The sequence below is a fragment of the Nylanderia fulva genome, unplaced genomic scaffold (genome assembly GCF_048542155.1).
Source record: "Nylanderia fulva isolate GAGA-0341 unplaced genomic scaffold, ASM4854215v1 Scaffold11, whole genome shotgun sequence".
NCBI lineage: Eukaryota > Metazoa > Arthropoda > Insecta > Hymenoptera > Formicidae > Nylanderia > Nylanderia fulva.
In genome coordinates, this window is record NW_028189302.1 from 2,499,932 (window position 1) to 2,527,441 (window position 27,510).

The 27,510-nt window shown below is 29.8% G+C and overlaps 3 protein-coding genes across 11 annotated transcripts in view; all 3 read right to left on the reverse strand.

Moving 5' to 3' along the window:
• Positions 1-241: 241 nt before the first annotated feature.
• Positions 242-6,641, reverse strand: LOC114943057 (intraflagellar transport protein 88 homolog). Its single transcript, XM_029318623.2, has 16 exons — positions 6,484-6,641; positions 6,066-6,194; positions 5,855-5,905; positions 5,497-5,660; positions 5,205-5,400; positions 4,828-5,045; positions 4,497-4,728; positions 3,945-4,102; positions 3,661-3,847; positions 3,404-3,590; positions 3,081-3,228; positions 2,828-2,939; positions 2,650-2,718; positions 2,259-2,559; positions 1,797-1,910; positions 242-1,326 (listed from the first exon to the last, which is right to left on the reverse strand). Exons 2-16 carry the CDS (start codon positions 6,189-6,191, stop codon positions 1,142-1,144), a joined length of 2,448 nt encoding a protein of 815 aa, XP_029174456.2. The 5' UTR covers positions 6,192-6,194; positions 6,484-6,641; the 3' UTR covers positions 242-1,141.
• A 7,915-nt stretch (positions 6,642-14,556) lies between these two features.
• On the reverse strand, positions 14,557-17,321 carry LOC114943055 (uncharacterized). The gene is made up of 2 exons (XM_029318621.2): positions 17,155-17,321; positions 14,557-16,306 (listed from the first exon to the last, which is right to left on the reverse strand). Exon 2 carries the CDS (start codon positions 16,264-16,266, stop codon positions 14,827-14,829), a length of 1,440 nt encoding a protein of 479 aa, XP_029174454.2. The 5' UTR covers positions 16,267-16,306; positions 17,155-17,321; the 3' UTR covers positions 14,557-14,826.
• Positions 17,322-22,780: 5,459 nt separating this feature from the next.
• The window catches only part of rhea (Talin_middle and talin-RS domain-containing protein rhea), a 69,946-nt gene continuing 65,216 nt past the window's right edge, over positions 22,781-27,510 (reverse strand). For all 9 annotated transcript variants that reach the window (XM_029318655.2, XM_029318653.2, XM_029318656.2 and 6 more), the window contains one exon: positions 22,781-27,360. In XM_029318655.2, the coding sequence (XP_029174488.1) occupies positions 25,783-27,360 (1,578 nt within the window). In that variant the 3' untranslated portion in view covers positions 22,781-25,782. The remainder of the gene's footprint in view (positions 27,361-27,510) is intronic.

Sequence of the window (27,510 nt, forward strand, 5' to 3'; positions counted from 1 at the left end):
GCCTGTCGTGAATCGGTGAGTAATTGTGTACGGCGTGATTGTTTTTGTATTATTATTGCTACACTCGAGGCAAACATATATATGTACGTGTTTGTTTTGATAGTTTCCGAGATTCTCGATTCACGGAACTTCGAATTCTCTCTCTCTCTTCGATTTTGAGATATTTCGAAATATATCGATCCTATGAATTTAAGAGTCTGAAGTTTGAAACGCATGCTTCACTTCGGACGATACAATAATATTTTGATGAGTATTTGACCGAATGTTTATTTTTGATTTTCTATATACATGTTTACAATTAAAAGTCTTAAAGTTAACATTGTTTTAATTCGAAATAAAGTGAGAGAATATTTGTGTTGGAATTACGTGTTTTGATAGTTATTTTATAACCATATCTTGAAATATTTATAATTATAAATCGGAAATCTTTTGATCAAAGACCTTGTATATATAAGGAAAACTTGATTTTGGAGTGATTAAAGAATACACTTGTTCAGTTTAATGAATTAATTAAGTCGAAGCACGAGTATCGACCACCGACTGCTTGACAAAGAACAAGTGGAAGCACGTGAATTGTTCAAGAGTAAGTTCAAACATTATATAATCTTCATTCCGATGAGTAAAAAGCGAAATTAATTGGATGTAGAAATTATTGTCATTCTATTGATATTGCGTTAATTTCTATCGCAATTGGAGGAATGTTGAAATCAACCTTAAAAATTAAAAATGATGGAATATGTCACTATAGATAAGGCAGCGCATAAATAGACGCTGTTGTAAACAATTTGAAGATTTCAATTGAAAAAATCGGCACATGAATATATAAATGCTGTTGCAAACATTTTGAAGATTTAAATTTAAAAAATCGGCACATGAATATATAAATGCTGTTGCAATTATTTTGAAGATTTAAATTTAAAAAAATTTAAATAATAGAAATAAAAATCTGAAAGAATTTTAATTATTTTCTCACGTGCGACACGTTCGTTTTTTTTCCTTCTAAAAATACTTTTCTACTATATCAAATCAATTTTTCCGAATGTAAAATTTGAAAATAAAAATTCTAATTTTAAACAAACTATTTAAATTAAATATTTTAATTAAAATTTAAAAAACTGAACGAAATATGTTGTCGAATTGTTTATGATTGCACGTGGTTTTCGCATCGCGTGACAGTCATTATCGGTCTATTAATTCTCAGCACACTAAACCCACGCATACACGCGTAAATTTGTACGAATCTGATGAAACGGATCCAATGCATCGTCTGTTTTTTCATCTTCACTCGCTTTATCTTCAAATCCAATTTTTTAGTGCATATGTTATCTGGAATGTAAAAAATTCGTTTTATCTCGAAAGAAAAAAAATCGTAATCAGCGCTTATTCTAGAGAGATCTCACTGAGAAATTACACACGAATGCGCATAAATAAATTAAGAAGCAGTTTAATTAGGCAATATCTGTTATTTTGATCTAAAAATATATTTTTAAATATTACAGTTTTTCAATAAATATAAATTATTACTATTTATTAACGTGTATGTGTAATAAAACTAAATTAGAGATATAAAATTAAAAATGTAAAATATGGAAATAAAATCATAATATAAAATATATTAAATCTATAATTTTATATATTATATATTATATAAAATTATAGATTTAATATATCTACACTTAAAAGATTCTTAGACTTATAAAAGATAATAACTATATGTATAAGAAGCACGAGATAATGGAGATTTCAAAATACATGAAAAGTGATTATATTTCTTGAAATTTTTTGTATGATTGTACCTTGATAATCGTTCCGACCTGAGATTGGTCGTCGATCCGAACTTGATCTGTGGTCTGATAGACTCACTCCTGAACCACCTCGCGATGATGTTCCACTATTGCTCTTTCTAGATCCTGCATAAAATATATGATCAAATTATAGGTAAAAAAAAATAATTTAAAATAATTTAAATTTTTTGTAAAGTCTATTACAAAAAATTTAGATTGTTTTAATAAAAAGCTGACCCATAAAGATTTGTTTTTTACAAGATAGAATAATTTTATATATTAAAAAAAAAATAGTTGATCATATATAGAATTATTGCAATCGTTATTATATCATTAATTCTATTGAGTTAATTAAAATACATAACAATTGTCAGATTATACATATATATATATATATATATATATATATATATATATATATATATATATATATATAATCTGTTATTGTAGGCTAATTAAAATATATGTATTTACCTGTAGTGCCTGGTCTTGCTGAACCTTGTCTCTCTTTTAATTCTTTAGCTTTTTCAGCCTTCTTCAATTCAGCTGCATACATTTGTGCTTCTTTCAAACCCATATCACTACACAGTCTGATCAAAAACTTTAGGCATTCTATATTATCTGGAAATTTATTGTGAATATCTTGATACTCCGTGAGAGCTTTATGAAATTGTCCAGTGCGTCTTAAACAGGCAGCTACTAATAATCTCCATCTTGGTTCATCTGGTGCGAGTTCTACTGCTTTTTCAAAATAAGTCAATGCCTTTTCAGCAACCTTAAAATAGAAATTTAAGAAATATATATATAGAATATTTTTAATTTAATTTTATCAAAAGTTTATATTGCAAATAATAAAATGCTATACCTGCATCGATATGAAATATGATCCAATCCAATCTATCACTTCAAAATTTGCAGGATAGAATCTGTGAGACTGTAACAAATATATACAATTAATAAATATAAATAAAAAATATTGATGACACAACAGAATAGATAGTCAAAGATAACTTAATAAGTAGAAATAGAAAATTTACACTTACATCATTATAAAACTGAAATGCTTGCTGCTTGTCTCCTATCGAGTCATACATTTCTCCCAATTTTTGTAGAACTCCTGGGTCGGATGATAATATCCCTAACAATTGATTATACCTGCAATATATTCCAAATGTGAGAATCAAATTAATTACGTTCAGAAATTAATACCACACAAATTTTAGTAAAATGACAATAATAACAATAAATTAGTTACAAAAGTTAAGAAAAATATATAACTTAACAAAATAACTTAACCATTCAGATGCTTGATCGATATCGCTCATCAGCTGATACAAATGACCGATTTGATATAACGTTTGTGGATCGTGTCTAACGATATTACGAATTTTCCAGAAACATTCTAAAGCCTCCTCAAACATAGTCTGTTTTTTATAAACTAAGCCTGAAAAAATATTTTAATAATAATAAAATAGAAGATGCATTAATTTACACATTTTTTATTATCATTGAATATAAAATAAATACGAAAATTTGTTCAAATTTTAATAATTATTAATTTAATAATAATAAATAATTATAATAATAATCTAACAACATCTATTTTATAAAATAATTACCTAAATTATACAGTGCTTGTACATGACTAGCATCCGTTTCTAAGGCACATAGCAATAGCTCTCTAGCAATGTTCAGATCATCTTTTTTAATTGCACAAGCAGATAAGTTAACGTAGGCTGCCGCGTTGTAAGCATCAGAGTTACGAGCTGCTTCTCCATATTTCTCAGCTTGATCGTAATCTCCTTGCTAAATAATTTTCTGATTAAACATAATAAACTGATATTTAACAGATAGATATTCACAGAATTTTACTCACGAGATAATAAATGAACGAAAGCATAGTTGCTGCTGCACTGTTAGCTTTAGTATCGCGATTTTCGAACATCTTTAATGTATCTATGGCCAGTTGCGTTTCTCGATTAAGTAAAAATACCATAGCTTTGTTTATTTCTAAATCAGCAGCTAAAGCACTATAAGCTGAGGATTTTATCGCATCGACGCACCTGAAAGAGTTGAGTGAATAAATACAGAGAACGTATACTAAGATATTTCTATGTGATATAATTTCTTAAATGTAAATAATAATAATTTAAGACATACCAGGCAAATCCAGCTGTAAGTGTATCTTCAATAACGGGTGCTATAAGTTTTGCTGCACAAAGTATACTTTTCTCAGCCTCCAACTTCATTTCTTTTTCCAATTTAGATAAATTATCAGTTTTTATAACTTCATTTAATATATTAGATGTAACATCATCCTGCAACACATAAATAAACAAATTTAAACTACATAATAAGTATACTTAATATGTCTAGTATACGACTTAATATTTGATTTATAATTTATATGTAAACAAAAAAAAATTATATATGAATAAATATTCATATATACTCATCATTCAATATATCATATACATATACAATAAACAAATAACATCCAAACAAAATATTTTTAAAAAATATTTAAAAAATTTTAACATTGAATACTTGATGAAAAGAAGCAATTAATATGAATGTGTTGCTATGTGAAATATGTGCACCTTTATGCATAATAAATTGATACACACTGTGATACGTAGTAGTGCAGGTGTTGGCAACGTTTTGAGAAATACATAGCTTTAGTAAGCAGAGTACAATCGTGCCAAAACTCACAGGATTTATGCTATACTTGTCCTCCTGATCTATATTAAGTTGTACTTCTAATAATTCTAAGAAAGCTCTTTTCATCTTATCGCGATGAGATAATGCAAAATGACACAAAACAGCATGTAAGCCTGCTTTAAACTCAGCTTTTTCTCTCATGACCCATTCAAAACTATTCGCCGCTTCTTCTAACCGACCCATTTGCACAAATAACATGCCCATGTTATGCATAATCTTTATTCTGTGAAAGTTAGTCAAGATAATAATAATATTGATGATGACATAAGGCAATTAAATTCCTCTGCAGTTGTCATAAATAAATTAATAAATGTAAAGTTACCTTAGATCCTTATGAACTGTTGGAGCTTGATCAAATGCCATTCTATACATTTTGATAGCTTGAGATAATTGACCCATCTTCACATAAATATTACCCATATTGACTTTAAGTCTGGCACTATTGCTAAACATCCTGTTTCTTGTTATTGCTTGATAAGTTGCTATAGCCTCTGTGTACATTTCATTATTAGTATATTGAACCGCTAAGTTAAACAGCACCTGTTGAAAAAGAAATTTAAAAAATGTGTATATATATAAAATAAATATATATATATATATTTTTTTTTAAATAACATATACATATATGTATATGAACAAAATCTAAATTACTGATTTTATCATCAAATATAAGAATTTATAATAATTCAATGAGCTTACAGCAAATGTCAAATCTATGTTGTGATTATCACTGAGACCGGCTTGTTCCTGCAGTCGTATAAGGGCCCTCTCCCTTGAGGAGGCTTCGCGTGCGCGTTCTAAAGCGACCCTCATATTGTTTTCAGAAGCTGCCTCTGCAGAGCTTTCTATCAAACTCATTATTTTTCTTTCTGACGTTTTTATTTTTTCTTCTGGCCTAAAATTTAAAAAAAAATCATAAAAAGATATTTTAATGTTATGCTAATTGATGTGTGTATGATGAAAATATATCAAATATATAGTAATATCTTACGTGTCTTCTTTATTGGTTTCCAATGGAGGTGCAGGACCTTTAACACTACTTCCCATATTAAGAGGATCAAAAGCTTGTCGACTAGTATATCCAGCACTTCTTACTGCTGTCATAGGTCTAACTCCACCAGTCATAGGCTGCATAGCAGTACCACTTCTTTGAAACTAAAGAAAGTAAAGACATAAAATAGATTATTAAACTTAAAACTATGTCATATAAAAGACTACTACATTAACATATTAATAAAATGAATAACTTATGCAAGTATAACGATAATAAATTACAATAATTACTATTAAATATTATAAGGATAATGTTAGATTATATAAACTGCATGTAGATTATATAAACTGCTTACTCTGCTTGATGTTCCAAAACGCATTGCTGTGCCTGGTGTCTTTGGAGTGAACTGTCAACAAATATCAAATTAAAAAGTTTGTAAAACACAAGAAATATTTAATTTTTAATAATTACACTAAGGGGTACTAATAGATAGATATTATATAAGAAACTGAGACATTAGAATTCTGTCTAATGACAAAGATATGATGACTTAACATCGTACTTACTATTGATCTTTTTCCATAACTTGTTTTGATAACCTCCTGAAATAATTCATCCTGCTCAAGATCCTTGTACATTGATGCATAATCATTATATCCTGTATAAATATCATCCTCGACTGCTACAGCCATAGTCTATAATTTTACAATATAATTATAATTATGTTTCCATCAACTTTTGTTATATATATATACATATATAAAAATATGAGAGCAATCGTTGACTGATATTCTCCAATGACTTAAATAAATAAACATTAAATAAATATAATTATTAACAAATACTAAATATTAAACAAATTAAACAAAATTATCTTTCTCAGAAAAGAATTCTAAATTATAAAGAGTAAAAGGAACGAGCGAGATTCCAACAAATTGCACATCAAATACGAAGAATAATTCTTTTCTCGAATTAGACTCTTACTGAAGTTTAATGCGTAGTTTTCGCTGAAATTCACTGTACAACTGTACACTAACAGATTCTTAGTAAATATTGCAGTAGAATAACAGAGAGAGAAGCTTGAAAATGACGTTTTGATAGAATTCTCCGTACAGTAACGCCATCACATCCACTTATAAAAATCGAAATTATTTAGCTAACATTTCGACACTGCCGATAAAATCACCGTTTTGGGTTTGTGTCTATACTATATTTAATTAAATTATGAATCACCTTTCATGATTTAAATGTATAATTTTTTGAATCTATAACATATATTATATATAACTATATATATGTAATTTATATACAGTACATATAATATTATTTATTTTGTGTGTGAATAATATTTCTGTCATTAATAAGAGTGTTATGTATATATATAAAATATTAATTCGTTCTTTTCAAAAGTTCAATACTTTATGTTTAATTAGGGGTATTGTAATCCCTTAAGGCTCGTCTACATAGACAATAAGCAATAATACAGAATGAAAAGTAAGAAATGGGATTTGTTCATTTTGTTACTTCCGATGAAATGAGCGAATCCCATTTCATCGGACTGCTTACTGCTTATTCTTTACTCTGTATTGCTTACTGTCTATGAAGACCTTTAAATAAGCATAAATAGTTACACGATATATACAATAAACCATTTGATGGTTCATGCATATCTCCTTTAAGTAGTCACGTGACTGCACGATGCCCGCGCGCATGCGCTCGGCGAGTTAGCGCACATCTGTTTTAAACAACGCGCGCGGTCGCACAATGTTGCGCGTTCGACGAATTTACATGTGTCTACTTTAATCGAAGTTTGCGGTTGCGCGATAGATTCACGCATATCTACTTTAAAGAAGTACTCGGCTACGCGAGACTTGCGTGCCTAATTCTAGATTATCAACTTTAAAGCAGGCAGCCGCGATTTACAACGCTCGTACACCCGACGTGTGTCAGGTACATTTACTTTAAGCAATCATATGATCTTGCTGCTGTATTACTCATCTCGGTTTATCTGTATTATGTAAAGAGTGAGTAATTTGGGAAGGTATAATTCTTATTTTGTTAAATGAATTGCTAAATGAAACAGCGCATATAATTACGTCCGGTTTTAAAAATCAAGGTTATGTTTATGTTGTTCGAAGTATATAATACAGATGTATAAGTATAATTTTTGGAATTATTTCTCTTACACTTCATTTATTTTCTATATCTAATATGAAAGATCGAGAACCAATTACAAAGAATCAAAAGATATTTCTCATCGTCCTGTAAGAGCAGGTTATGAAATGAAAAATGAAAGTCAGTCAAGCGCATTTTAAATAAATATATATATATATATATATATGTTTATGTATTTATATATTTATAAATATATTTCTTGGTAAATTAAAAATTCTGGCAATCTTGTTTATGAGACGCGCGAGAAGACGAGGAATTACAAGATGCGTCCTTGAGATTCATCTTTATCTTTATCACACATTGTTACGTCGATTTTCCGCGAAGTTATCTCTTTACTCATGAAATTATATTATATTATTATGAAATCGCGCTCGCCATTCATGAATGAGCGATCGCGCTGGAAGTGTTAGGAGTTTAGGAGTAGGATAGATCATGGTTACTACGCGGGTTACTATAAGTAGTAAATTCAATCACACGCGCGGCTCGCGTGATTCACATTCGCTTAGAATCATATCGCGGTCCTCCGATGTGATGGACTTAGTTCTCCTTCATTTAAAATCCAATTTAATATATAAATGAATTTCTCAGTAAAAAAATTTCTACTGAGAATAGATATACACAAGAGAATCAAGTTTGTATCAGCTGACAGCATTTAATTTCTACACTGAAAAAATGGTTAACTTCACTAAACCTTTCAATTAAATTTTTTACTCTTTTGTTAATTGAACACATATTAATATTTAAATCAAATATATGTTGTGATAGAGATTTAATGTATTATATATAATATTTTTATATGTTCAATTAACAAAATAATATTTAATTGAATGGTTTAGTCAAGTTAACAATTTTTTTAGTGAAGAAAAATAAACTTAATCAGTTTTAATTTTTTGTTATATATTTTTTATTAAAATAAATTAAATGTTTTACTATTTTGGAAATAAAATATATGTCTGATATTAAATGTCAGACTGAGGTGGAAATTTTACATACTTATATGGCAAAAGAATTAACTTATATGTGTGTGTGTTTTGTCAGAGATTTTTTAATTGAACAAATATAAATTTCGGAAAATCTAGGAAAATAAAAAAAGATTAGTTCTACATGCTCATAATACCAAATAATTGAATTATAAAATAAATCGTGATTTTCGGATAATATATGAATATTTTCGATTTTTATTTTGCATTTATATTAATTATTTGTTAGATTATTATCAATAGTTATTTTTTCTCTAGTTTTATTTATTTTATAATTATTATAGTCAAGGATTATTATTCTACACATTAGTAGAACTGCCAAGTAAATAACATTATAAATAGTCGAAAAATGAATCGTAAAATACTGTTCAGAAAGCATGTCACGTAATACATAAATAATATCTGAGCCAATTTGGTGTACTGCGAAGTTAAAGAGAAAGAATGAAGAAAGAAAAGGATAAACAAATGGGGTTTCCCCAGAGAGATCATTTGGGAGATACGCTGCATTTTAAAATTATTACAACAGAAACATTTTGTAAATTTCCTTGTGCTCATATCACTCTTTGATAGTGTCAGTTTTCTATAGAGATTGCAATACTGACACCAATCAATATAAATTAATTATCACATAAATACATCATTATTTCGCAACAAATGAGGTTTCAATGAGGGATTGGAAGTCCATGTTTATTTTACGTCATGAGCGCAAAAGAGAAACAAGGATAAAATCAAGTGCATAATTTGTTAACAAATCTGTTTGAAATATTCTCATGGGATGCAATCTACGCATTAGTGACGTATCCCTTGTTTGACGTAGGAAGTTCTCCAACCGGAAACTTTCCTCGAGTGAAGTTTGATGACAATGACATGAGTCACTTTGTTTACTACGTCTACATCTCTTTTTCCTCTTGGAAAGTTTCTACAAGAGTTCTACGTAATGTATGTACCATCTTTCTGACATCATTGTGATGCCACTCGAATTCCCCAGTTATAAAATTTTCTCAACGCAATTGTTAAAACTTTTAATTAATTTATAAATAATGAAATAGTATATTGGTTGAGATGCACTATCTTTAATAACTTTCCAAAATAGTAAGATATCACAAAATCACGAAAATCTATCTTTCACAGATTTAACTTTTATGTTTGATATTTTTTCAAAAATAAATTATTACAAATAAAGCTGATTTTTTTATTCCCATTGAAATTAAAATATAAGCACAAAAAGACCGTATATTTTGTATTTGTATATGAGATAATATCTCCGGTAATAATAACCGATCAAGTGATTATTCACAATCAGATTAAAACTCTATCAATATTTTGAGATCTTTTTGACTGACGTAGCATACAGAAGTAGAACTTCGAAAGAGAAGAAAATAAGATACGGGTGATTTCCTTCCAAGAGATTGTCTGAAGAGACTGACATGTTTTCATACGTCAATGAGTATCCATTATTTGTAATTTCACCCGCGCTAATCATTGTTAATTACGCATAAGCAGATGACGACAACAACTGAATAAATAATCATACATACCTCTTTATCAAAGTTTTCCAATTAGAGATTGGAGACTGGTCTAAGGTCTACATCACGAGCAAAACGGAAATTACGATAAAGTCACGCACATTGAACGTCTGTTTTACTTTCACGTCATGATGATTACCTAACAAGTTCATTTGAAATGTTTTCGAAGCATATAATCTACTTACAATTCGTTTTATACATCCTCTTTAGCGACCACCAAAGATTTATCTCTGAAAAAGTTTATATTTTATGACGCCTATAATCAATTATTCAATAATCATTTATTTGGATTTCCTCTTTCTTCTAGAAAGTATTTCTACATTGATTTATGACGTATACATGTATTATTCCTTTGCTACTATCACGACACCAATTATTACGATACTTTCTCATAACAATTGTTAAAATTATTCACTGTATTAATGATTAAATAGAAAATGCGTTGTAAATATTTTTAATAATATTTTAAAATTAGAATATCAAAATTAAGAATATTAATATTAAGAAAATTAAATTAAACTTTTAGGTATCAATTTTTTTATTTTTAGGATTAATTTTCGATTATGATAAAGGCTTGATTTTTGATAATTCGATAACTTCTACTAATTTTTGCAGATTAAATAATCTTTTTATCCTTAAAAAAATTTGCATGGTTCTTATTCTTCAATTATTTTAATTGAAGAAAAAGATACAAAAATATAAAACTTTGTATAAAACATATTAATATATTGCTAAAGATAAAGTATTATGTAAAATAATTTAATTGTGAGATATAAAAAGTGAAACAGACTTTCAACATGCTGTAATCATTTTATGACAATCAATTGACATTATTAAGTTCGAAGATCAATCGCAATTTCTTACGGTACTCATGCACTCATAGCAGTCATTGCAACTCATATTCATTGATAAAAGAGATATTTATAGAAACATTACATTAATAAAAGACACAACTATAGAACAATTATAAATAGCTGTTATTATCTTATCGACATTAATCATGACATATTTATTTGGTATTACGAGACGAGAACAACTCTTTTTTTCTTGTTATCAGGCTCGCGGAAATCGTACTCCGTTCATTGAGCTTCACATTTTTTGCACAGATTTGTGACATATTAACTTTAATCAATTGATTAAACATGATACTGCGAACGCAATGCTGTTCTCATTCTTCGAATTTGTCCTGAAAATCTTATCAAGCTTCAGATGAGATATTTGACTTTTCAAGGATAAAATAGGAGATCCTGTATATTTTTTTAATAGATTGACTACTTTGCATATTAAAATTTAAAGCGTTAAATATTAAGAAAAATTTTTTAAATACATTCTGAAACTAATATGTAATTCCTCAGATATTCAACTTTTATTTAAAGTTTATGTCATATTATTCTACTACGAGTTCAGTAAGTTTTGCTAATAAAATCGACACACGAAGAAATTAAGAAAAAACAGACTTTGTTATATATTTTTTGTATAATTATTATTTTATAGACTATTGTAGTCATTTTTTTTTGCTTGGATGAAGTAATGAATAAACATGTCACTGTCTTATTGTTAGTAAATATTCTCTTACTTTTATGTCAGTGTTATTGTACAGTTATAGTAAGATAAATAACTATTTGCTAACTGAAATAGTAAATATAATAAAATGCTTCAGGATATAAATATTTTTTTTAGTATAATCGACGTTCTATAAATTAAATTATATCATAAAAAAATTATTCTATTTAAGAAATTATTCTATTTAATTTCCAAACTTCATCTCTTACAGCAAACCTTCCCCACTTATTTTAACATTTATCTTGAAAGTCAATCTTTCAGAAAAAAACAATTTTCAAAGTAAATATTTATAGATTAACAATTAAGATTGTAGTAAGGCTTTCAATGTAAAATACATATTTAAATTATTAGCTGGAAAGAACCGAATATATAAATAATAGTTAGTTCAAAAAAGAATTAATTTTCATGGAAAAACTGATTAATTATTTATTGGAAGACAAGTGTTTATTAAAAGTAAAATCTTGAATTGAGATTTCTTAGTTTCTTATTAGTACCTTGGTATATCGTGCCAAAGAAAATGTGTGTCCTGTGCATAATCAGTTTCAATAAAAATTAATTCTTTCTTGAAATTGATGCACTATAATTCGTCCAGTATTTCTAGAAATATTTATTTAACTATAAATTAAACAGAGTTATACTCTGAATGTATATACATATACATATATTATACATATATTAATACAGAAGTTATAATCGAGTTTATAAAACTGGATATACATATGTATAAGCTGTAAGAATAATCGGTTGCATTGAAGTTTGACAATAAATGTTTATTGTTCACATTCGATTCATTTTAAAGAATAGCAAAAAATGATCACAAGATTTTTAATTTTTAATAAATTATTTTAAATTAATCCCAAAGCAATCATAATGAGAAAAGTTTATAGACACGCGAAATAAAAAATCTTTACTTACCTTTGAACAACAAGGTGTCAGTTATTAATTTTGAACGTAAGTTAGCTTCAAAGTTCAACGCTGTTGCTTTTGTAATTTATGTAAACGATTGCACATACTTACTTTGCACTCTTTTCAAATGAATTAGAGTATTTGCCGTTGTAGTCTCTTTACTTGTGAAGTTTCGCAAAGCTTTTTATGCCTTATGAGGGGGGCGATTCTTAAAATTAGTTGTGACTATTAACAATTCTATCATTCTTGTAAGTCCGATGCATTTGCTCTGATTTATTGGAAATATAAATAAGTAGAAGTGAGAGGTTACATGCTCCTCCTTCTTCAAATTTTTACATAATTAGAGGCATATTTAAAATTTTTTTTTTTTTAACTAACATATATTGTATATACATATATCAATAGATTTTTTTTCTTCTTTTCTTAATCATATATTTTCGAAACCGAAAATTGTCCTCGAAAAATACACATTAAACTTTTCGATTGACTCTATTCGAATTCTTTTTAATAATTTTATATGATACTAAAATCTTTGTTCAGTGATATAATTCTCATATATGTATACATATGAGAATTATATTTAAAAACTTGATTTATCTTTCTTTTTATTTTGTAATTTTTATAACTTCGATATTTTAAAAGTTCTTAGCTCATATGTTTCATTCATTCATCATCACTCTTAATTGTATTTATCATATAATAAATATACCGTTTATAATATATAAATAACATTTATTTTTACAAAACAATTTAATTTATAAATAGTAAATAATAAAGTATAATAATATAAAATAATAAATAAGTACAATATATTAAGAAATAAATTAGAAATAAATTCTAATTCTAAATTCTAATTAAATAAATTATACTAAATAAGTTAAATCTACTATTTAGTTTTTTTTATATTAAATATACACTGCTGTTTATGAAAATTGCAACACAACTAATATCATTATTCCTTCATGGTGTTGGAATTTTCACAAACAGCAGTATATAATAACAATCTTTTTACTTTTTAGAAGCATACTAAATACTAACAATAAATATTTTCTCTAGCTATATAGCATAAGTTAAATCTATTCGGTTTCTTAAGTTAAATATGTAATTTTTTTTTTTTTTTAATTAAATGTAGGAGCATAATTAAATACTAACGATAAGTATTCTTTCTAGATATGTAGCGTTATAAAAATTCTGAAAAGTAACTTTTTTTTTAATTATTTGTAACTTTTGTTGACATTTCCATATAAGATCTAGCTTATAGAAAATATATTTTTTTTTTTGCATATATTCTATAATTTTTTTTCTCTTAAATCTAAATATTATAGTCGTTGATATTATCGTCGTAATAAATAAGTAAGAAACGCATAACTTTAAATTTAACAGTACTGAGATATCTCTTCTAATAAAAAAATACGATTCGTTCGATCACAATATCTATATGATAGAAAGACATGAAAACTTAATAAATAAATACAATATGTTAAAAAATAAATTATAAATAAATTCTAATTCTAAATTCTAATTAAATAAATTATACTAAATAAGTTAAATCTATTATTTAGTTTTTTTTTATATTAAATATACACTGCTGTTTATGAAAATTACAACACAACTAATATCATTATTCCTTCATGGTGTTGGAATTTTCACAAACAGCAGTATATAATAACAACCTTTTTACTTTTTAGAAGCATACTAAATATTAACAATAAATATTTTCTCTAGTTATGTAGCATAAGTTAAATCTATTCGGTTTCTTAAGTTAAATATGTAATTTTTTTTTTTTTTTTTAATTAAATGTAGGAGCATAATTAAATACTAACGATAAGTATTCTCTCTAGATATATAGCGTTATAAAAAATCTGAAAAGTAACTTTTTTTTAATTATTTGTAATTTTGTTGACATTTCCATATAAGATCTAGCTTATAGAAAATATATTTTTTTTTTTTGCATATTTTCTATAATTTTTTTCTCTTAAATCTAAATATTATAGTCGTTGATATTATCGTCGTAATAAATAAGTAAGAAACGCATAACTTTAAATTTAACAGTACTGAGATATCTCTTCTAATAAAAAAATACGATTCGTTCGATCACAATATCTATATGATAGAAAGACATGAAAACTTAATAAGTCATAGAATCTTGTGCAAATTTAAATCTTCAATTAAACGATTTAAAGCGCAACGACAAATTCCTGGATGATCTTGGATGATTTCTTTTCAAGTGTGGCAAGTTTCTCAGTTCCGAACTCTGTCGCTCGATTCAGATCCTTATGAAATATCGCGTTCATAATGCGAGAAACATCAGGAAATTTTAGCAAGAAGAATAGACATTTCAACGCCCAGTACATTATTGTCTCCGACCAACTAAGAGATTTATACAGGCCAGGCATGTCGAGCTTGAGTACGTTGCACAAATAAAGCAAAAAAGCTTTATAACTTTTGAAGAGAGCAATGAAGCCGATTCCCTCGAAGACGCAGATGGACATGTGCTCCCATTTTGCCGTCACTGTGGGAAAATTTGGCTTTACCCAATACTCGATGAAGTCTTCGGCACGTCGGCGTACGTCCTGCAGACTGCCACGACAGAAGTTGTACTGATCCTCGATGCCCAGCAAGTAGCCCAGTCCGCGCCAAAGATGACAGAACGCTTCGAGGTCTTCTTCGCTGGCGTTGTGCACTCCGAATTGTTCAGGATAGAGCACTATCAGGCCCATGAGGGCGAACTGCGTGCCTGCCATGTCACCTTGATTCAGACCCTTCATCCTCAACATCGTATACGGACATTGCCAGCTCTTCCCTGTCGGACACGTTTCTTCAAAGTCCCTCGCGATTGTTTTAAACGCCGGGCACATTAGTTGAGTAATTTCGCTCTCCCGATCGATCTGATCGTCGCTTATCTTGCACAATTTCTCTCTCATGTTACGATGCAGTTTTCGTACCATCTGGATATCGCGATAGGCCTGCGTTCCTTCGCGCCAAGGATCGCTTATGTACCAGTTCATGAAACGTCTATTTGTTGACAAGTAACGTTTGAAAGCGCGATACGGCGTATTGGATTTCTGGCTGAGGATTAGCGGCTTCAGTCCGTCAGCAAAGTTGAATATCATTAGTAGACTCATCAGGCCGCTTAGGGCGACGCCGGTCAAATAACGTAGGGCGAATTGTTGTCCACGATAAAATTTGTCCATATCTAACCAATCTGGCCTTTCGTTCGCCGGTCGGCCGCAATCCCCATCTTTAAAGATCGCTGGCAAAACGAATCTTAGAGATTCGGGTATGTTTGGGAAATATTTGTTAATATTGTTTATGAGATGGTCATATTGCTCTTGAAGTGTCCACTGATCGAAATCCACTGGCAAAGAGCTATTGACGTGTTCCTCTTTACACTTTGTTATGAATTCCTTGTGCTGGTCCGTGAAGTTGTTCAATGAAGCAGAAGTCGATTTATCGGAATCATCAGTAGATTCATAGTCAGTCGTCAAGTCGCTACTCTTCTGAATCTCTTCCTTAAGAGCATCGGTTGTTGCATCATTCGGTAGATTCTCGTTAAAATTGTTTTTATTGCTTTTCATGGTTAGCATGGGTCGTTTCAATTCTTTCGAACCCGTCATTGTTGTCTTGTAAAAATTTGTAAATTTCCGTGCGTTAAGTCTATTAAAAAAAAGAACGCGATAAGAATATAAGATAAAAAAAAGTGGGCATTTTAAAAATTATTTTATTTTGAAAGAGAAACATGTTACACAATTCTGAGGCGAACACAGTAGAAAAATTTGTGTTTTCTTGTCAAAAACGGTCCCCGTTTAAATTTTGGTGTTAAATATTTAACACATTCATGTGTTAATTTAACATATTACTGTTCTGTTAATTGAACTTAAATGTTAAATTATTAAATGACAAAAAATGTAAAAATAACACAATTAATATGCATTTATTTTTAATTTTACACAATAAATATGTTCTGCTTTATTAGTGACAAGATTTTTCTGTTAAAATTTACAGAAGAAAATGTTGATTTTCTATTTTATAATATAAGTGGGGATGATAAAATCTAAAAATAACATTTTTTTTTATTTTTTCATAAAAAGTATGTTAATTTTACACAAAATTTATTTCAAATTATTTAAAGTTTTATTTATTTTGTGTTAAAATATTAACACAATATTTGTGTCTCCATTTAACTATATCATGTTATTAACACAAAGTTAATTATATATCCATATTATGTTAAATTAAAACATAATAACATGAAAAACGGAGGATACCTAAGTCGCCAAATGGATCATACTCGGAAATATTTCAAGCTTAGCGGAAATGATTAAATGATTAGATGCATAGATGATTGATAATAAATGTTTCTCGTACAGATACAATTAATTTTAATGGATGGCAAAAAATATGTCACAAGATTTCTAATTTTAAATAAATTATTTTAAATTAATCTCAAAGCAATCATTTGAAAAAAAGTTTATAGACACGGAATTAAAAAAATCTTTACTCACCCTTAGATAAAACGGTGTAAGTCGTTGATTTTCGATGTAACTTCAAAATTCAATGCTGTTACTTATAATTCACGTAAACGATAAACGTATATAATACACTTCACACTCTTTTCAGATAGCTTGACACTTGCTGTTGCAGTCTCTTCGCTCGTAATTCTGTACTTCAACTTGGCTCGGGAAGTTTTGCAGGACTTATTTGAAGCAACCGCGACCCCCCCACCCACAGTTGAAACTATTAGTAATTGTATCATTGTGTGAGCTCGATTCAGATGCACTTCTCTGACGCAAATTCAAAGAACAAGTGGGGTTCCGGACATTTGCTTCCTCCTTCTTTGACCCTTTGATTAAAGGAAATATCTCTTCGAATGATACATAATCAATACATCCTTTTCTGCTTTTTTTTCTCTATCATATAATATATTTCCGAATCCAAAAATGGTCCCCTAAAAATATATATTACTAGACATTTAGATATCTTCTTCAAATTCTTTTTAATAATTTTATGTGATGATAAAATTTTTTTGGTGACAATTATCATATATATGTATATCTGAGATTTCAGATTTGATTTTGATAGATTTTAAAATCTTTCATCATCATACATATAATATTAAAAATTTAGCTTATGTCAAAGGAAGGATTTTCAAATTAGACTTCTTTTTTATGTTCTATATTTAATTAAAAATATAACTTATCTACTAATTGTATATTTAAAATCATCAAATATCAATGATTTTTTATAAGACAAATTAATTGCATGTTAATCAAATGAAACAAGTTCAATTATTTAATATTATTATCGAATGTCATAAGATCGAAATGCAAATTAAAACGTTAAATGCATATTACTGATATTGAATAGGTATATAAACTTTATAAAGTCTTTTCGTTATGGTAATATTTTGCGTCTTGCATATATCAGCTTACATATGTCAGATACTGGATTATACTCGTACCAGTTACCACCAGATATACTATCAACTTTTAACTTTTTCTTTTATTTTTCACAATTTTTTACGCGTCAATTTTATGGTTTCAGTCATAACAGTAATTAATTAACTTTGTATCATTAAAAGATAATAGACGAAATGCATACACGCACTTGATGCGCAAAAGACACACAAGAGAAAAAAATACGAAATAATACGGAAAACAGTTTTCTCTCCTTTTCTATCTCAAGAGAAATCATTCGCACAGGCTGATATATCTTCATGCTAAACAACGCATATTAAACGCTCGTCGCAATTTCACACTGATCGGTCATTGATGACATCAGCGTTGCATGCAATGAAAGTTATAATATACGAAATGCATACACGCACTTGATGCGCAAAAGACACACAAGAGAAAAAAATACGAAATAATACGGAAAACAGTTTTCTCTCCTTTTCTATCTCAAGAGAGATCATTCGCACAGGCTGATATATCTTCATGCTAAACAACGCATATTAAACGCTCGTCGCAATTTCACACTGATCGGTCATTGATGACATCAGCGTTGCATGCAATGAAAGTTATAATATACGTCAATAAATTAAATTGTACGTATTGACACGCGGTGAGTTCATGTTATGTCAATAATATGCGTTGTTTAGCATGAAGATATATCAGCCTGGCCGAATGATTTCTCTTGAGATAGAAAAGGAGAGAAAACTGTTTTCCGTATTATTTCGTATTTTTTTCTCTTATTTGATTTTTGCGCATCAAGTGCATGTATAAATTTCGTCTATTATCTCTTTCGTCTTTTAATGGTACAAAGTTAAGGTACAATTTTCGTCTTTTAATGGTACAAAGTTAAATAAAGTCTACATCCGATTATTAGGAGCCCATCTTCTGTCTCGACAATTACATGAGAATAGAATCATTTCCGCTAAGCGTGAAATAACTCCGAGTATGGTCAATTTGATGACGTAGATATCTTTCATTTAACTGAGAAACTTCAATCAGTACAAGACTTCGCTCCAATAAAGTTCAAATTGTGACATGAGCAACAAAATTGTTTCATAATTCCATGTTAAAAACTTGGGTAGTTAGATATATTTCCACTGTTACGTACATTTAATTTTTATTGAAGTACATAAATGCCAATCGTATCAATTATCAATTTGTACTCTATTAAATTTTTCATCATACTCAAATTTTCTTCTGACACTTTTAAAATGAATTTTAGCAAATAAAGCTCGACAAGTATATTTTTAAATACACATACTTGAATTATAAATTCTAGCAATGAGTATCTAATTTTATAAGATTTTGTGAAAAAGAGAAAAATACAAATACAACCAGACATCGTAACAATTTTTTAAAGAAAAAACCGACATCAATTGAGAAATTATATAAAATAAGAAAATTAGAAACAAAATAATGCAATAAATTTCCTATTTGTTGTACATGTTGCATGGGTATTTGATAATAAAAAAATTAATTAAAGAATCTATAAAAAGAAATTCATTAAATTTATCAACTGTAAAGGACATCATCTAATTCGCAAATATTTGCATTCATTAATAACATGTATTTTATTTAAAATACATGTATATACATCTGTTTTAAAAATACATGTTATATATGAATGCAAATATTTGCGAATTAAATGATGTCCTTTACAGTTGAAAAATTTATAATTTAAGTTTAACAAATATCACATGTTCCAAGCGAGGTCCACAAATATTTTCATGTTAATTTAACATAATATGGATATGTTAAATAGAGGATTAAATATTATTATTAATTTTATTAAATAAATAATTTGTAATATTTATATCAATATAATTAATATAATTAATACAACTATAAATACAACCAACAATTGCAAAGAAAAAGTATATTAATGATGTATCATATAATGATTGGCGTCGATATAATCGCGGCAAAACGATAATATATTATATAAGGTCAAGAATTCAAAAAGGAATCCATCTAAAAAAAAAAAAAGAAATATTAAAACAAACTGATCTACAGTGATTCACATATCACCAATGTGAACTTCCTTATTGGAGCATTTCTCTTAACCCCGATCGACAAACTTCCTCTGCTAAACGGAAGTTGCATCACCATGAATTGATTATAGAGCTATTGATTATAGAGCTGAATTGATTATAGAGATTATAGAGAGTTGCATGAATTGATTATAGAGCTAACAAATCACGGAATAAGTATATTAATATATATAGATATGATAGGTAATATGTGTGAAAAATATATGAATATTAATAAGAGAGAGCATATATATTAATACGAATATTAATATTAATAGTAATAATATTGTATATTTATATTATAAATAATAATATTAATAAATTATATATAATATTATTAATATTAATTAATTAGATAGACCGAATTGAATGCAGCTTGTAATATGATATGATAATTGATATAATAATGATTAAAATAACAATGATAAAAAATAAGAATCGCAAAAATCTATTTAATTACTTATTTATATATTTGCTGTACAAGTAAAATCCAAAGAGCAAAAAGGCGCCAAACATATCGGCCCATTTCGGGAATTTTAAATATAATACAATGGAAAAATTATAAATGCATTCGAGGAAACATATCAGTAATAAGATAGACCTTTCGATATAATTAATGTTATAAGTAGAGATAAATTATATTCCGAACCGAAAAGTAGCTACATTGTATTGTTTCATATAGATAAAAGTTTCGTCATATTATGCAATCGTTTGAGAAGTAGAATTGGAAAGATGAGTCATATAGTATGGGGTTATTCTACTTGCAGATTGCATCCCGTAACACGTCACGTCAAGGCATATCTGGGAACACGAGTATAAACCAGTTTATACTGCATATAAATTAAATAAATACATTTCTCTATTGCCGTTTCGAAAACAACCACTTTCTTAATTGTAAAGAAAGGCCTCTAATGAGCAAATTGTGATTGAACTTATGAATTTATTATTAAATTGATGTTATTATTAAATATATAGATTTACAATAAATTTACAAAATTTCCGCAGAACGTTTCGATTACTATAATAAATTCGTAAGTTAATCAATTTGCTCGTTAGAGGCGCCTTTCTTTACAATTATGGTTTACATTTTAAGCTAAATATTAATTTGTTAATACTTTCCAAACACTTCCTGATTCACACGAGATAAACATTTTTTATTCGCATTTGAATCGATGATTTATCGCCTGTGATAACAAATCAATAAAAAAGGGCAACATTCCGATAGGAAGCATGCTCTGAAGGAAATGTATCTATTGTATAACTATATACGTGCAGCTCCAAATTTATATATCTAATTTTTTGATATCACTTATTGAAGGAAAAGCAAGTTCTTAATTAGTAGACATTTTTGATTGAAAACAGCAAAGCAGAATAATTCATACATTAGCACCAGGTATGAATATAAATATTCATTTTTTGTCAGATATCATTTAATTATAATGGTAGAATGCTATATCACGACTATTTCATAATAATATATTTTATTGAATAAATATATATATAAAATATAAATATTAATTGACGAGTTAGATAATGATTGATGCACTTGTTAGCAATATCTAATTTTAAAAAAACATTCTTAGAAATAAACTCATCGTAACTAACACCTGTTACAAAAAAGTTAATGTTTTTTGCGCTTTATCATCCGCTCTGGCTCTGCTGGCCTTATTGTTTATATATATATATTATTATTAATAGCCAATTTTATTATTTTACTTAATTCTTAAAAATATGTTTTTATTAATCATATATGTCTAACAATTATTTTGTGCATATTATGATTACTTTTTTATACATTCTTACGCGGAAAAGTGAAGATACTTTTATTGCCAGACTATCAGTATTACTTACTCGTTTTGCATTCATTAATCATAATTGTTAAATTTATTTATTCGCGTAAGGATTACGAGCAATACGATATGATTGTACGCATATATATGATATTATGAAATACATTATCTCAAAACTCCTGCGTATCTTTAAGTGATATTTTATTACATATTAATTTTTTATAGAAATCTGCCAAAGACGACGGATAATATTTATCAAGAATTCAATGTTAATTGATCACTATTTTAAATTAATTTAAATTGAATATATAATCATACAATAATATGAAAATAATATAATCTTCGTCAATTAATTACTTTTAACATATTGTTACATTAAATTAATAATATAAGAAAATCTTCCTTCATTGAAATTTGTATACTTCTTGTTAACATAAATTGAGCATAGTTCAATGTTATAGATTAACAATTCAAATGTTTTCCACATAAAATTAACATAAGTATGCAATTCCATCTAATATTCTAATCTAAATTGTTTGTATCAAAATTAAAGGTTGCTTATGGCGCTACTTTTTTTTTAATTTAGAAAAGCAGGATTTATCTGGCTTATTTTAGCGCATCATTTCTATCAAATTCTTCTATAATCAAATATTCATTTTGTAAACTCGATAGAATTAAACAATATTTTATAATATTAAAAAATTAAAAAGTAATTTAAAAATAAAAGCAATTTAACAAATATTACGTAAGTAGCAACAACCACCCCGTATAAAAAAGTAAAGTTTTGATCAGTTTATTAATAAGTTTCTCTACATATTATAACGTGGATAAAGGATTTCATGAATTTCGAAAACAATAAATGTTAGAAATTCTTTATTGGTTACGTCTGTTTATGTGTGAGTATAAACATTTAGATTCAATAATAATGGCGATAAAAAGATTAATAATAATAACGATAATATCTTTCGTATTGTATAATCAAGATTAATAATTATAAGTAAAAAGAGCGATAATAAAAACGTCAATATAATGTCGCAGCTCGTAACATTCCGTCAAACATTCCATAGATTTGCAAGATTTTTATGTATATATATCTATATCATTTTAAAAATTTACAGAATTAGCTTAAAAAACTAACGTTGCGTCCAAGCGAATAAATTGTTAAAGTTAACTTCAATGATGGCGTGAATTGCGGATATTTGAAAATATTTGATTCAAAATTTTTTGCGATAATTATAATTTTTACAGGAAGAAACGCTTGTAGATTTTTACACTATAATGTAATCGCAAAGCTATTGAGAATTTATATATAGATTTTCGAATTACAGCAAAAAAGTGTCTGCGTTTTTACATTTTTTTTTCTTTTTACAATGATTTCGCTTTGATCACATCCGACAATATTAGTTAAATCGAGTATATTATTTACTAAAAAAAAAAATAATAATAATAATTAGCAATTGGAAAAGGCAGTAGCGAACAGAAATGAGAGGATGAATTATTCATGCGCACAAAGATATATATATAAGTATTAATAAGTAGATTTTTCTAAGAGACGGTTCCTTCCGGGAGATTCATTGTTTTAATTTTAGCTGGAAGAATATCTGCACTCTCTTGTTGACACTAAACACTACGAAATGCCGATACTAGGATCGAGCCATTATTAGTATCAGATATCTTGCGCGCGTGCAGCCTCTATATTCTACATATAAAAATATCCTCTACATAGTCAATATATAAACCATTAAAACGATATACGAAAAACATTATTTTAATCGCAAAGATCGCTATGTTATTTTGTATATGTATATGCGAACGTCTTGTGTGTGTATAACATATATAATATATAATCTATGTGTATGTATATATCTTTATATAATTCGCGTATCTTCCGATATACACACTTACACGCATTCGTAATATATCATGGCACATTCCTTTATTAGATGCAAAGATTCGCACAAACCGATCACGATTCTTTATTATTATTATTCTACATTCGTCTCTCGTCTGAATCCAACAATTATACAGAAAAATAATTTTATCGTAATTCGGTGACAATATATAGACATACTGCCACGGCTAATTCACAGAATCGATCCAAATGAAAGAGATCAGCTGTTTGGCCATCGGTTTGTGCCAATCTAACAAACTGGCGATTGATGCTCTTAAAAGGTACACAATAAAAAAAAAACGAGCACGCATATCGCTTTGGAAGAGCTTTGATGTCAATCGTTTTGCTCGGCACTCTCTATCCCATTAATAAAGCATTTTGATTTTTGGTAATATTAAAAATTCTCTACAAAATCGCTACGTTGAAAGAGGAAGCGGCAGCTCATTGAACTCAGGCACTTTTCTCGTTGGAGTCCCTTAGCTTTAGAGATTTCCCGAAATTTCGGGATATTAATACAATAGTAGTAATCTATAGGTGTGTTCTTTTTGACTAAACTCAGCTAAACTGGCTGCACTAGTTCAGAGTTTATCTTTATTACTCCACATTGGAAAAAGAGTTCTGCACTAGTTCAGCTGAGTTCAGTAAAAAAAAAAACAGACCTTATGTGTGTATATATATATATATATGTATATATTCGCAGAAAAAAGACTAACAATTGCACTAATCGATCACTCATGGAAGTCTAATTAGGCTCGCGAATATAAAAGCTCTATGACGATTAATAAATTCATCGAAAACACGAGCCACCGCCTGCAGGCACGTAAATCGCGCACTAGGAAAAACATAACAAGAGTCGAGCGAGAGATATATAGTTTTGCGAAGATACTCGGAATAAATAGAGACGCCGGGAAAGGGGGGCAAGGTTAATCGAGAAAAAGCGGAAAGTGTTAATAGTAGCGGTGCTTCGCCGGGCCGATTTCGGCGCCGCGCGGCATCGGAAAAATTAATAAAATTAAATGATATGTTGCTTCTCTTGTTAATTCGTGGTTTTTCTTCTTAACCCGTAAATGAGTAAACGTAAAACGTAAATTCTAACATTAAATCAAGCGCGATATTACCATATGTCTAAATATATCCTCGAGAAGTACAGTATAAAGCGAGAAAAAAAATCTTTGCTTGCGCGAATACAGAGGCGAACAGTTATTACAATTGTTCTCTTAGACTAGGTGCATAATATGGATTTTTAAATCGATCAAAAATTTGTTTCATTGATGTTGAGCAACGTAATTTTTTATCGAATAAATAGTTTACTCCAGAATATGAATTTACATGAATATATTTGATATATCTATATATATGTATTAAATTAATAATATTAAATTATTATTAACTTATTACATATATAATATATAAATGATTATTTTACATAATTCAAATTTATAAAGATTTAGAAGCTCTAAAACTTCTTAATGATCAACTAAACTGTTGTATAAATGATCGACAAAAATCCATAATATGCGCCCAGTTTTTATATATATATATATATATGTCCGAAATATGTAATATTACGTGCAATCTCAACTCGTCGTCATAAAATCGTTTGTATATGGCTATCGAAATACGTTCATAAGGCTACAGATGGAAAGCACGAGTGTTACATCTATCTAAGAGCACTTTCTATATTCGTTTCTATGAATAACTTGTTATTGTTTTCTTCGAGACAATAAATTGAATACTCTTGACGTAATATGTTCAGCGTAAGTTGAGATACGTCAAATATCATTGAATAATGAATTATTTTGATCTCGATACAACAGCTGAATACAATTATCGATTTTAATTGACCAACTATTTTGTTAAAACCCTATCGCGTTTTCATAGTGCGTTCTCTTGTAAGCGGTACGAATTACTTTTCTTAAGATTATTTCCGAACGAGATTAATTAATCCTTCGTTTCGTTACTTTCATCTTCACTGCTTATCCTCATAGCGGAAGGTCTTCGTGTTGGATTCCTGCCGGCTCGACGTCGTCATGGTGACGGTTTTCTTCTCCGTGACCTTGTGCATCGACTGCTTCATCGTGCGCTCCTCGAGGGAATCATTCTTGTCAAAACCCTTAAACGTCGACAGATCGTTACCGGACGTTGTGTACTCCTTGGTCTCCTCCGTAGTCTCGTAGTTGGAGCTGCTGCTCTTGCCGGGTGTGGACGTGTACGTCTTCGTCGTGATGGTCTCCATTCTGCCGCCAGGGATGACCTTGCTCTCGACGTTCTTGAAGGTCTGATGCTGCGGGATCCCTCCGCTGAATCGCTGACTCTCTACCTGCTTCTCGGAACGGAAGGTGCTCATCGGGCTGACACCCGAAAACCGATCGGTCGAATATTTCTGATCCTTGGAATCGTCAAGAGTTTGCTCCTGAATAATCTTGGGGATAGTGGACGGGGGTTTCGGTGAATACAATATGTGTTGAGGCGGCGGAGTCGGGTACGAAATCGGGGAAGGAATCCCGTCCGCGTGTCTCCTCTCCGAGGTGAAACTCTCCTGGTTGATCCTTCGCTCGATCGAGCTGTACTGACCTGGCGAATTGTCCGTGATAATCTTCCTCTCGGTGACGACGTACGGACTCCTGTCTTGATGACTGTCGATGATGTACTTCCTGTCCAGGGATCCGTATTGATTGTCCACGGTGGATCGATACTGACTGTCTTTCATCTTCCTTTCGAGCGTACTCTGCGTCGAGTGCACCTTCTCCGGGCTGATCAGATTCTGCCGATCACCGAACTGGTGACTGATGTGCTGCGTGGTAGATTGCAACTGATCCAGGGTGTGGTTCATCGTTTGAATAGGCGAGGGCGTGCTTTGCGGCTCGTACGCTCTAGTCTCGTATCGGGTGGTGTAGCTCTGGTAGCCGCTCTGCTCGGCTGACAGCTCGCCGTCGCCGTCGGCCAGGTCCGACCGGTTTTTATACTTGGCTAGACGAATGGCGGTGAGTCTGCCTCGTGCCTCCTCCAGCTCGCGTTCGATTCGTAACACTTCCGAACGTGCGTCGATCTCTTGCGCGATCCCGCCTACCATTCGGCGGTTCAGGACCAACGATCTGTCCTCTTCCTGTTGAATAGCCTGTTGCGCAGCGCGTACAAGATTATCAGTAGCACGCTTTACGGCGTTACCGGCCGCCTGTAGACGCTTTGTGCTGTCGCTATCAGGGTCCGCCTTGACCTTGCAAGCGACCAATAGCTGGGCCGTGCTGCTGGCAACCTGCTTAGCGCTGGAGATCAACTTCTCTTCGGAACTTACGCCTTGAACAAGAGCGTTCGCGGATTCCACGAGACTATGAGTGGCGGCTGCCACCATTCGAGCGGCCGAAATCAGACCCTCGGACCATTGGCCATCGTCGGAACTGGTCAACGGCATGCGGGACACTTTGCCGGTCGCGATTAGTTCCCGTTGTGCAGCACTCGCCGCTTTTATCAGCGCCGAGGTGGCGGCGGCGATCGACTTGGCGGCTTCCAGAATCATTTCATCGAAATTCATATCTTCGGGCGTCTCCTGTTGTAAACGAGAGAATACATATATTAAAAAAAAATTAGATAATTTGCAATAAATTATGAAAATAAAGAGATGATAACTGGAATGTTCTTAATTAACACTCACCCGCAACAGCTGACTTTTCCGATCGCCGTAATAATATGTTCGATT

Bases quoted from the DNA above. Each gene is read 5' to 3' on its own strand.
- LOC114943055 (XM_029318621.2), bottom strand. From the start codon at position 16,266: ATGACGGGTTCGAAAGAATTGAAACGACCCATGCTAACCATGAAAAGC.
- LOC114943057 (XM_029318623.2), bottom strand. From the start codon at position 6,191: ATGGCTGTAGCAGTCGAGGATGATATTTATACAGGATATAATGATTAT. The intron at 2,940-3,080 runs GTTAAGTTATTT...AATATATTGCAG, and splicing joins ATCGATCAAGCATCTGAATG to GTATAATCAATTGTTAGGGA. The intron at 1,911-2,258 runs GTAAATACATAT...TATTTTATGCAG, and splicing joins AGCAAGACCAGGCACTACAG to GATCTAGAAAGAGCAATAGT.